Genomic DNA, 12,366 nt, shown 5'->3' with positions numbered 1-12,366 from the left:
CAGCAGCATGGAGGAAGCAGCAGTTGTCTTCCCTTGGGCTTTAGGCTTTTATCTGTCAGTTGTATGGAAACCAATCTCTCAGGCCCTACAGCTCCACAACATCTACTCTGCAGCTTAATGTGTGGCGTCCAAATATGTGTGTTCACATTCGCAGAAATTTCCAACAGTGAGAACCCCGTAGTGACACATGAGCTACACCTGCATGCACTAGGCCTGGGCATGTGTGTGTTCCTAAGCATAGCCCAAATTTGCAGTCCGCACATCGGCACATCGTCGTTTCAAGACGTGCCCCACCCGAGTGATGCTCCATTTTGCCCTACAGCTAACCATGGACCACTGATCACCAAGCCCTAAAGACAGGATTATTGCGGGTGTGTGCACTTGTGTGTGTACAATTTTGTGCGCATGCTCTGCAGTCCAGCTCCAAATTAGTGCGGCCTACGGCTCCACTCTGCACTTTGAAGATGGGGGAATTGCTAATAGGTGTATTCCCACTGTAGCCCAAGCACTGCAGTCGGCTTCCACTTCCTCTTTCCTGCCTTCCTTTTTTTTCTTCCTTCCTTCCTTACTCTTGCCTTTACCTCTCCACAGTCTCTGTAATTCTGTCACTTCTCTTTTAAAGACGTTCAGATACCGTTTTTTTCTTCTAGATACCGATTCCAATGCCTGGACTAGAGTATTGGGCGTTAACTAATGCCCTTCTAGTACTTGGGCAATTAAAGAAATATACCGTATAATTTGGTGTATAAGACGCACTTTTATTACATTTTTTTTTCATCTAAAAAGTGGGCTGCATCCTATATACCAGTGCGACCAATGTACCAGTATAAAATGCAGAGAGAGGTATGTTATTGTGTTACAGTATTTTACCCAGACGATGGCGCTGTCTGGTTATTAGGTGGTGACTCCACATCTCCGCATTAAACCGTTTCCGGGTCCAAGCCGCTACAATGTCTCCTATTTACAATATGCCTCAGTGCTGTTTTTCTCGCTGCTTTAAGCGAGGAAAACTAACTTGATTGTTGCTAACGCTTCGACACGGTCATGCGGCGTCATGATCGCCAACGCAGCCGCCACCCTCACAACAGTCAACGTTACTGTAGGCCGCCAGTAGCACCGTTAGCTAGCAGGATTGCAAACTCACCATGGTGAAAGCAGAAATTTGTGTGTTTTGAATTCAAACGTTTTCCGGTGCGACTTATGTTCCAGATTTTACGGTACTTATTATTGGTGGAAAAGCACATTTTGCTAGCTTTAACATTAACATTACACTCTCTGTCAGCACCACCCAGTTGTTGTTTGTTATTGTTACATGACAGCTCTCCTGAAACTAGCTGATTTTGTGGCTGATTGCATCCGATTGTTTATCACAGTCTCTCTTTTCTCTACCTCTGTGCATATTTTCCACGTGTTTCCACTGAAAGCATCCACGAGTGACCCTCGCGGTCTCTGTCTTTCTCTGGTTTCCTCAGTCATGCGTCTGGATCTTATCCTCTGCCCCCAATTAGAACAAAAGAGTCTCTTAAAAGGAGAAGAGCCTCTTGGGGTAGTTTATGGCATCCCCAAGAGGGCCCGACTGAAGAGCTGAAGAGGCGGGCCCAATTAAACGGATGCCGTATGAATGGAGGCTCCACATGGTTTAACCATTGAAATAAGCTTCTACGACAGGGTGCAAGAGGATCGGGGGGCCAAGATAGAGAAACAAACTGATAGATGGAGAGTGGTGTTGTGCATGGAACTCAACACATAAACAGTGCAGTGTAACAGCATGCACTACAGCTCACAGTGTATAAACTGACTGTGTAACTGTGTCTCTGCATTTAATTAAGAGGGGAGCAGGTTTAAGTGAAGAGTCAGGATAAAACTGCGACAGAGTTTAAATGATAGATTAGCTCTTCTAAAAAAGGACCCACATTTCACGACAACAGCGAATCCCCACGTATCATTAGAACAAACACACTTCAGGGTTGAAACCACACAGGCTCTGGTATTTCTTGTACCACACAGTTTCAGCCTCCGCTGAGGCTCAGTCATTCATGTGGACCACTCGTCTGTGGCTCGGATTAACCTCAAGGTGGATGGATTTAAAAAGTGGCCTAATGAGACAAAGGGTGGCTCTCGGTGATCAATGGACAGGAGGTTGAATGCATTTCTTGTCAGCTTAGTGCTCAGAGAGCTGTCTATTTGGAATTAGCGCTGTTCAGTTTTCCTGTAAGTAAACTAAAGTTATAAATAAATTCACTTTTGTGAGCAAGCAGAAAGAACCACAGAGGTCGTGTCCTCTCCAAAACAAACAGACCCGGTGATTAAACAGGTAAAAACAAAGAATAAAGCAGCTTTACCTTAAAATCAGTGTTTCTTCTTTGCTCTTTGGCAGGCCGCGGATGTGAGGAGGGTTTGTGAGCTAAGCTGCAGCTAGCTTGTTTGTAGTTGCTCAGATTGTTTATACGGTAAGGGTCACAGCTGATTTATCCACAGAGGTCGACTCCAGAGAAGATGGGGATATGACTTAAAACATTTCGAAAATTGTCGGCTGGATTTTTTTTAAATGTCTGGCTGAAAGCTGGTTCTTATGGAAGGCTGATTAATGTGCATCTTGCAGCTAACATGAGACATATGAACTGAAAAGATTCGACAAAGGCTAAATAGTTAACATTTAAATCTGATTCAGCTGACAAAAGTCTGAGTTGGTTGAGGCCCGACTTGTTTATGCCAAGTTGTTTGGATCTTTGGCTCGTTAGTCATCTAAATGGATTTTTAATGAATGTGTTCTAAACATAAAGCTCACAATGTTTTTATTCCACAGCTCGACAAATGAGGCAAATCGGTCAAAATGTCGATGTTTTGATTCTTTGATTTGGTTAATAAAGAAAATAATATTATGCATATTATATTACACAGTGATTATTGTCTCTCTTTGTAATGCTGTTGTGTAGGGCTGTGCGATATATCGTTTAGCAATCGCAATTGCGATGCGCGCTTGTGCCATACGCACATCGCAGGACGTGCGATAGTGAAGCACATCAAGTGAAACACGTCAGGCTGCTACTTTTTTGTTTCTCGGTGCAAAACGAAAACTTTCTTCTTCTTGTTTTTAATAACTAATCTACAGGAAAAGTCAGTCTGATGTCACATTAGTGCTGCTCCTAAACAGAGCACACAGACCTGACCGCTGAGCTGCAGAGTCTGTGTCTCACCTGCTTTTAAACAAGCAGGAAAACTCACGTCTCCTGCTTCCTGTCGGCACACACAACCTCACGCTGTGTCTGTGCTGCAGTTGTAGCCGCTAAAGGTAAACACACATCCGCTCTGTGAACTGTCCGTTTTTGTAGCCACAGCGTTAACCAGCAGCGGGAATACACTCACTTATGAGCCACATCGCGTTTACTTTTAGCGGCTACACCCGCAGCGCACACATGGCTGTGAGGTTGTGTGTGCCGACAGGAAGCAGGAGACGTGACCTTTTGTTTCCAAAGTTATTACCACGGGGCTGATAACGCTGATTAAACATGCAATTGAAAATGGTCGATGACGTCGTACTGTATAAATAACACAGCTGCCATAAGTCTATTTGTATTTATTTTATAAGGAAACGTGTCGATCCGCTTTAACTATCTACTTTTTCATGCTGGTGTCAGAGTCTGAACCAGATGTGATTAAAGTAGTTTTTTTTTTTTTACTTACTAAGTCCCAAATAATAACTTACAGGCAATTCCTTCACAAAACAGTCCCATCTAACTTCCCATCAGCGTGTGCAGCTGGAATCCACTGTGTATTTTAAGTGTTGATTTTTCACATCTTCTCATATCTCTCCTGTTTGTTTATTCTACACGGCTCAGCTCGGCAAGGTGCACAGGGGAGTGTGAGTCCGCGCCTGACACTGTGTAGTTGTCACTGTGCGCCTCTGTGCTGTGTGTGTGTGCGTCTGTGTACATTTCACTGTTTGATTACGGGTCAGGGGAGGCCACAGGCCCACGGTGGCCCGGGCAGCCTCAGGCCTCTCAGGTTTCAGAGCCGAGCATTCCTCCCCGGCTGCTACATAGCTGTGAAAACCGCAAAGCAGCTCCAACAACAAACACTGGAGGCACCGAGGGAAAGACAGCTAACCTGTGGCTAATCAACAACAGCAGTTTTCCCTCTCCTCGGGATTTGTTCTCATTTACTCAGTATTTCTTATTGGAAACGAAGCCTGTTTCTCTCTCTCTCTCTCTCTCTCTTGTTAGTGTTTTGAAAGCACACGATTCCTGCTCATAAGTGGCAGCTGTTTGTGTGTGCTTGCTCGTGTTTATTTGACACTTCTACATCTTGGACCTTCTCTTTTTTTTTCCACTAAGAAGGGCGGGGAACAGCAGACAGTCTGGGTTTGGTTTTGCACGTTGTGAATAACTCAGTAGTGAAATATGCAGCTGTGTAATAACATTATAAAAGTGTTTGTTTAGCACTTTAGTGTGAGTCTCAGGCCTCTGTAGAATGAAAGAAATCTGCTGGAAAGCGGCTGACTCCATTTAGACCATCAGGATTCAAACGGAGCACTTTGTTTAAGTTCTGTGGAGGATTAATTGATAATTAGCAGTGTTTGTGTTAATGCCAGCCTGAGTTTAGAGGCTAAATTAGATACAATTGAATTTTCAGAATGACGTGATTGTGAAAGAGAGTTAACTGTATCTGCAACAATGGCCTCTTTTTGGCCCAATTATGGCCAAGAAGAAGGCATTGTTAGTAGGTTTGGTCTTCAGCTTCTTGTGTTTATTTGTGTCTGTAATTACTTTGTTTCTCTGTGTGTTTGTGTGCGTTTCTTTTTATTCTTTTTTATTTTCAGGATTAATTTTTTTAGCCTTTGCCTTTATTGAGTAGGACAGTGGATAGAGTTGGAAATGTAGGAAGACAGAGTGGGGATGACATGCAGCAAAGAGCCGAGAGTGGGGGTCGATCTCGGTGCCACCTTGTTGACGGCTGCGCCTATATACGTGAGGCTCAAACTTTAATCGTTGAGCTAAACCAGCACCCCATTTCTTTTTATTCTGTTGTTTTTTTCCCCAAAAGAGCTACAAAGATTAGTTAATCAATCAATTAGTTACTCAACAGAAATTTGATGAGAAAAGAGGAAACATTTTCTGGTTTCAGCTTCTTAAATGTCAGAATCTTGTCATACATCATATAAACTTAAATGTGTGCATGTCAGAGAATTATTCACACAAAAGCATATGAAATTCATATTTATATTTCTGGGTTTTTTTTGTGTTACAGACAAGATAAGATTTATTGTAATTTACTCGTTACAGCAGCTCACGAAACAGGCTAATTTAAATAAAGACCTCAAGCAATAAAAAGTACACGGGGCAATAAAAGGATTTAAAAAAATATGACAATATAAATGATAACGGTAACAAAAATAAAAGTGATTATAAAAATATTCACACACATTTTTCCTTGTCGAAAGATATGCAGGGTTTTTTAACATCAAAACACACATGGTGTGTAGTATTATGATTAAAACCAGACCAAGGGATTTATCCATTACTCAAGAAAATCAAAGCAGATTGATCAATAACGAGAATAATCTGTAGCTATGTTTCGCTTTCAATGTGGTGCCATTAAATCACATGTCTTTGCAAGAGCTGGTGGAAAGAAATAATCAGCTTCTTATGAATCCATGATGAGTTCTTCTTCCTGCTCTTGCAAGATATCTTTAGACACTGTGTACATCGCCTTCAAACGCTGTCAAACTGTTTTGTTTTGTTGTAGAGATTTCTTGGAGCTAAGCTTATGGAATAACAGTTTACAGTGAATCAGCTCCAAGTCTGTCTGTTGAGGTGCATTCTGGGTAAGCGGTCTCCTCTGGAATGTGTCTCACAAAAGGTGCAGACAGGCAGCAGGAAGTGGAACCCGGTGATTTAAGGCTTTGTGTGCAGTGGGGCGGCTTACAGTGAAACACCTGCCTACCTGCTGCCTCCACCTCAACACAAACATTAGCTTGACTCTGTTTGTAGCTGCCACATAGCGCTGCTGCTGTGTTAGGAAAGTGTGTGTGAGAGAGAAAGAGAGGGAATGTTAAGTTGATGGGACCCAGGAGACCATCTGGATAAGTGTGTGTGTGCGCGACGTGAATGTGTGTTATTCAGGCAGCTCTTAAAATATTTTTCTGGGGCTCTCCTCTGCTGAGGTCACACCAGGACTCATTTGCTCCATGCCTTAATGCACCGCTCCACCTTCTATTCCCCTAACAATATAAATCAGGGACTATTAAAGTGTTTCAGTCTGGAAGCTGAGTTGGGAAATTCGACATCACTTTCACTCCCATTAAAACCTTTATTTTGTGTTGTGGCTGACCTCCACGTTTAGACAGGTGACACTTTTTCCTCCATAAACTAGAAGCATACAGTCTGGGTGGATGGGTGGGATTTCTTTGGCAGATAACCAGGCCCATCAGTCTCTCTGGAGCAGCAATAAAAAGGCTCTGGATGCACCTGTCTGAGCAGACAGATGCTTGAATGCTGATGATAAAACCTGCCTCCCTCTTGATTGAGAATCAAGGTGGTAACTTAAAGCGTTTTCTGACGTTATTTATATTTTGGGTGTTTTTAATTTAAGTCACACAATATTTTATGAGGCACTGCTATCATGAAGCAACATCGGCCACAACTTTGGGGACCTGTACATGCATCACTGATCATTACGTTTAAATATTGGGTGTCATGCCATGTTATTTAATAATCGAACAATTCGAATATGTTTAAAAATAACACCATAAAAACACATTCAGGCAAACAAAGCAAAACGCAATAACGGCATACTTTCTAAAGAGTCTCAATTTGTAACTAAAGTCTGTTGGAGACGGGTGTAGGAAGAAGTGAGAAAAACTTTTATCTAGCTAATCAACAAAAATGCAACAACCAAATAATATAAATTAGGGTAGTGATATTAGTTCTGTTCTGTATCTGTTCAATATGTTATTTTTTAAAGATTTATCCATATGATATATATATCGTAAAGCCACATTTCCACCTAAAATATCGGAACCTTGAGTCCCAGGAACTTATTTTCAGACTATAAGTTTTTGTTATGTGTGGTTAGCACTGCTAACCTGCTCTAAAGACAAGCTGTCAAATAACAAGGAAGAAAGAAAGAAATGAATATCTGCTGTTGTGTAGGTCCTGACCGACTCAGTGGGAAATGAAAACAAGGTAGTGATGACCTGATTGTCACATGTGTATACATAACACTAAAACCATGGACCACAAGGATACACATCAACACAGGCGATCCCATTACTTCCTGAACGTGTCAGAATAGCTGGTGTCTTTGCAAAAGTTTTACAGGCAAAACATTGATTTCTGCGACAGGTTGAAAGCACCTGTTTCCAGTTTAAGGTGTTTGTTTTGCTGAAATCTGTTGTGTGCCGCCAATGAAAAAAAAATAAGCCGAGCTTGTCACATCCATCAGTGTATAACATGTTGCTGCTAAACACAAACGGACTTACAAGATTCAGGCTTTCAAAATAAAAGCCTGAATAAATTACACAATATAAATTATCGGGAAAGATAACGACATTTCATTTTTAGTAAACCCATAAATATTGACACATTTTGTCTGCACCCAGCCCCTGTGACAGCACAAATACAGCTGCTTTGTTTTATTAGCATGAAAGGGATGCTGCCACAGACAGGCGTGATTTGATGCTTAATATAAAGGTGTGAAAAGCTTGAAATATTCGGCCTTGTGACTATAATAAAATAATTTGAAGATTCCTACAGGGAAATTGTTTTTGCTCTCGCCTTCCTTTCACCGATTCAGTTCTTGTAGATGTAAAATCAGAGTGTTGTAACTGAGGTCTCTGCTAAACAACACCTGAAACCAGAATCTATAAATGAGCAAACTCTGCTCTACTCGAGAATGTGTTCAATCTGATTCATCATCCTTCCTCCTGATCTAACCTCAGCCTTCTTCTTCTCTCTGCAGAGGATTTTCAACTCGTTCGTGTACACCGAGAAGACATCAAACGGAGAGACAGAAGTGCAGCAGGTGAGTAACAAAGGCTTCTCCGTCCGCCTGTGTGTCCGTGTGTGACTGCATGTTAGTGCATGTATGTGCCATGGATGGCGTCTGAGCGAGCGTGTGTGCGTTCAGTGCTGCACCACACAAGGCCACAGACAGACACCATCAGAGGAGAGGGGGGGGTTTATTAAAATTCTATGGCTGCTGTCTCATCGGCTTTGAAGTTCTCGTTCTGTTTTTGCTCTCATCTGTCTCCCTCTCCGCTCACAATATGAGAGCGGAGCTGCAGTCGGGCTGAATAAGGAGGCTGGAGGAGGAGAATTGCATCTTTTGTGAAACAGAAAATGTGCGAAAAATTGGGAGATTTGTTTCAAATGACCTTTAACCTTGAAATTTAACATTTACGTGTGCTGATTTGCTGCTAGATTGGAATGCCATGCTGACAATTGTTTGCGTCCGGCGTCGAGTCAAACACGATAGCGTTAAGTCATGATGTATATATATATGTGTGTGTGTGCGTGTGTGTGTTTGCATTCATGCGTCAAGGATCTTGGCAGAGTGTCAGTAAACAGCCACCAGCAAGAACAGACAGGTCGATGTTTGTTTGCATTTCTCCAGTGGCTGTGTTTGTGTGTGTGCATTAGAGTATCCCTCTGTGTGGAATATGTAGTATAACTCACCTTGCACTTATTTAATATTACACAAGCTGCTCAAAATGGCCTTGAAGAATTGCTGCTACTTTCTTTTTTGACGATGCTATCTAGCACTAAAATAGTACTTATTCTTGCTACAGAGTCATCATGATCTTTAGGGTTCAAGCAGCTGATTCTTTGCACAAAGCATGCTGGGATACCTGGCGACGCAGTTCAAGTGGACACTGTGAAGAGAGGGAAGGAAAATGTCAAAATTCAAATGTTGCTCACATCAAGCTGCAGCTACTTCTGAACAGTTGTGTGTGCAACCAGGAAGTACAAAAACAAGTATGATCAATGTACCGTAGCTGATCTAGCCATTTAAAAATATCTCTTTCTGTAATTGTCTCAGTTACAATAATAGTGTTCATGTTTCATCCAAATTTGTTGTTAACACAAAGCTGGACTTAAAGTGGTAGCCTCGAACATCTCCGTTTTGTTCTCTTTGGCGGCACCTGTGGTGATAAAAGGTAATTGCAGGAGCACACTTCCCAGATTTCCAGACAGTGTTGCATGTGTGACGTCCACGGTTGGCTCCGGTTGTAACTCTTGATTTTCCTCGCTGATGGTCGTTTTCCTTTCAGACTGTTTGCTTCATCTGAGCGTCGAGTTTGTTTCTTTTTCTTTAGATTTTCACTAATTTTTTGAAGTTGTATCTGTAGTCATCCATCTTTTCTTTGTTTGTTCAGCCATAGTAGATTACTGTTTACTCGCAACACTTGCAGAGAGCGGAAAATCAGCCGCTTAGCTCCGCCTACCCTCTCTGGCAGACCAACCACTGCTGGCTGATGGAGAACGCGTCACTAACTGGGCGCCGCTTGTCATTTTTTTCAGTGAAAGTCGCCACAGACACCCAGTCTGTAATACTGCAAATACAAAGGCTTTCATCAGTGGGCCATCGGCTCAGTCACCATTATGTTACCTTATTCAGCGATAGATAGTGACTTTACATTTATTTACATGAAAATCTTCCAGATTATTACTTTAAGTTATCACAGGCAGGGAGTTCAGAGCAGGAGTTTCTACATTTTGCCCAAAATCCTCTTCCACACTTTCCCCTTTCTTTAATTTATGTCACTATCATCCATTTTTCAGGAAACAGTCATGCAATGTCGACTTTTTTGTAAATAACACACCCTTGTGGGTAGCTGTTAAGATTTTTGTGACGCCTCCACCATTGCCCACAAGCAGCCAGCAGGGCAGGGCTGGTACTGGCCTATACCAAAAGAAGATGCATGTCCACCAGAATATTTTCTTTTCTTAGGTCAGCTTGTTTTTGGAAGTCGTTGCAATGGGAGTGTCGCATATTTATAATATGCTGCAAAGGCCAGTTACGAGCGACAGCCGACTCATTCTGCACCGAACGTTACATGTTTGGCGTTTTTTCCTGTCGCCAAGAGCTGAAAATGTTCAGTAAAGCACTAGTTTGCACTTTTACCCAGTTATAGGGGCAGAAAGACAAACAAACGATGCTACTTGCTGATAATGTTTTCACAACAGCTAAATCTTATGAACCCACATAGACCTGCATCCTGTCCCCCTCCATGATTCATCCTTCCCTTCGTCAAGATTTAGGGCCAGAGAAAGTACTAGTCCGGAAACTTTCACTTCCCGAAACAGAAAGCATGTCAGGTGAAAAAGCTGTGCACCTCCAAATCGCTCTTCTAGCGATGTGTTTTCAGAAGAGCGCCTGGTGTTTCCACCCTGGAACAAACTCTTTGTTGGAAGGAGGCCCTAAAGCTTTTCCTTTCACAGAAAAGTCAACCACAATACTTAGTCTTAGGTTTTTGTGTATGTTAATAAGCCCCAGTCCCAGCGCACCACTAACTTCACTCATCTCGGTTCCTTGTTGGAAGTCTTTTAACTGTTTCATTTCCACGGCCGGCTCATGGAGCGCACATACATTCTGGCTGCAGCGCTTCTAACGCAGACGCCAGCTAATTGAAATGACAGCTCTGGCATAGTTGGCCTGCAAGTTCTCTCAGAGGGGCTGTGTCCACGAGCCAAAGTGAGGCTCAATTAGAAGAGGGTCTGCAGAGGAAGAGAGGGCTGGGAGAGAGAAGGAAAGAGGGCAAGGGGGCTGCAGAGAGGAGCCGCTAGCTTCTCACACGAGCTTCTCCTGCGGAAAGTCATTATTCAGAGAGACGCACAGACAGCTGTCCCTCTCTAATGACGCAGACCCTCCCTCTCTCCGTCTCTCTCTGTCGATGTGTGTCTATTCTATCAGTCTTTTGTGTTGATTTAGTCAGCTTGTTTAACTCTGTAACATGTGCTGTCACGGTGCATATCATGAATTGAAACTGCTGTTAATGTCTTCATGCTAGTCCACCATGCTATGCTGGGCATCCTGTGGCTTGTTTTGGCAAAGTAATATGGGAGTTCATGGGGTCTGTACTATTGAACTCACCAGATTCTATAAGTTGATATGAAGGTATTAAACTCTTGTAGGCTGTTTGCTCTGAAGTGGATACTTTGCAAGTGTCAAATGTTTTCCTTCGACGAAGCGCTACACTTACCAATGTTTACATTCTCACTGAGGATAAGAAGTAGGCCTACCCTCGGCTCAAGTTCCTCAAATCACCAAAACAGGAAGTGTCGAAGCATGCAGCTTTTCTAGAAGCATGGTTCAGGTAATGATAACGCAAGTCCGTCCATTAACAACTGTTCCATTTATTGGGATGGGATTTGGTGCAAACATTCCCAGTGCTCTATAGATGAATCTGAAATGAGTGTAGATGATGTCACACATTTTCAAGCAGCACCACAATAACCTTGACGGCTTTGGATGTTGAGTTGTGGAGGTGTTGGCACTAAGGTGTTTTAAGATGCACATAAGTAAGTACTCACCAATCATATAGTTTAATGCAGCCCGTGGAGTAGAAACTACAATGCTATGTGAACTTGATGGATGGAGTTGGAACACAAATGTGTAAAATAGGGCTGAAAAATTAATAGAAATGTTATCAAAATCACGATATGGTCTGCTGCAATTTTCAAATCTCAGGAGGCGAAATATCTGTTAAAGGTGAAATGTGTCAAAACAGTAATGTAAATATTGTGCTACAGAGACGTAAGTAAAGTAAATGACAATAAGAATTACGATAGAAAAAATAATTCCCCCTTAATATCGCAAATCATGTTGAAATTGCATTATAAGCCAAATTAACCTCAATTACATATTTTTTCCAAATCGTTCAGCTGCTGTGGTGAAAAAAGTTTTAACACGTTTAAGAAAGATGCATAAAATTGGGAAAAATGCCCAGTTCCACTCGGTGTGCAGACTTGAGGCGTTCAAATCGACAGAGGGGGTTATCAGTTCGCTCGGCCCCTCTAGCTGTGTGCGAGCGAGTGTCAGCCACAGCTCAGGTGCTCAGGTAGATGCAGCCTTCATGAGGTGGCATTTAAGAAATGGAAGGGAGAGGATGAGCGGAAAGGATTCCATTCAAGAAGAAAATGAGATTTTGAGTGTTTCACGATTATCTTCAGCTGATATTTTACTGCATTTATTGGCTGCATAGAGGACATCCGTTCTATACATGTCAGTGTTCTTAAAGCACTTGTCTCGTATTGTCTTGCTTATTATGATGTTCTAAAGTAATTACCATCTAAATCATGCTTTATTGTGGTTTTTCCTCTGTTATTAATAGGGATGCACGATATTATCGGCACGTTATCGGTA

At 42.3% G+C, this 12,366-nt stretch overlaps 1 protein-coding gene across 1 annotated transcript in view; it reads left to right on the top strand.

Moving 5' to 3' along the window:
- The window catches only part of cachd1 (cache domain containing 1), a 100,826-nt gene that overhangs the window by 28,240 nt on the left and 60,220 nt on the right, over nt 1-12,366 (top strand). Inside the window, exon 2 of the mRNA XM_069680424.1 lies at nt 7,960-8,022. Coding sequence (XP_069536525.1) covers nt 7,960-8,022 — 63 coding nt within the window. The remainder of the gene's footprint in view (nt 1-7,959; nt 8,023-12,366) is intronic.

Source organism: Semicossyphus pulcher, unplaced genomic scaffold (genome assembly GCF_022749685.1).
Source record: "Semicossyphus pulcher isolate SPU_LCO1_2020_fin unplaced genomic scaffold, fSemPul1.0.p SCAF_4, whole genome shotgun sequence".
Classification (NCBI taxonomy): Eukaryota; Metazoa; Chordata; class Actinopteri; order Labriformes; family Labridae; genus Semicossyphus; species Semicossyphus pulcher.
Note: the sequence above shows the minus strand (reverse complement) of the source record. Positions and strands in the feature narration are given on the sequence as shown.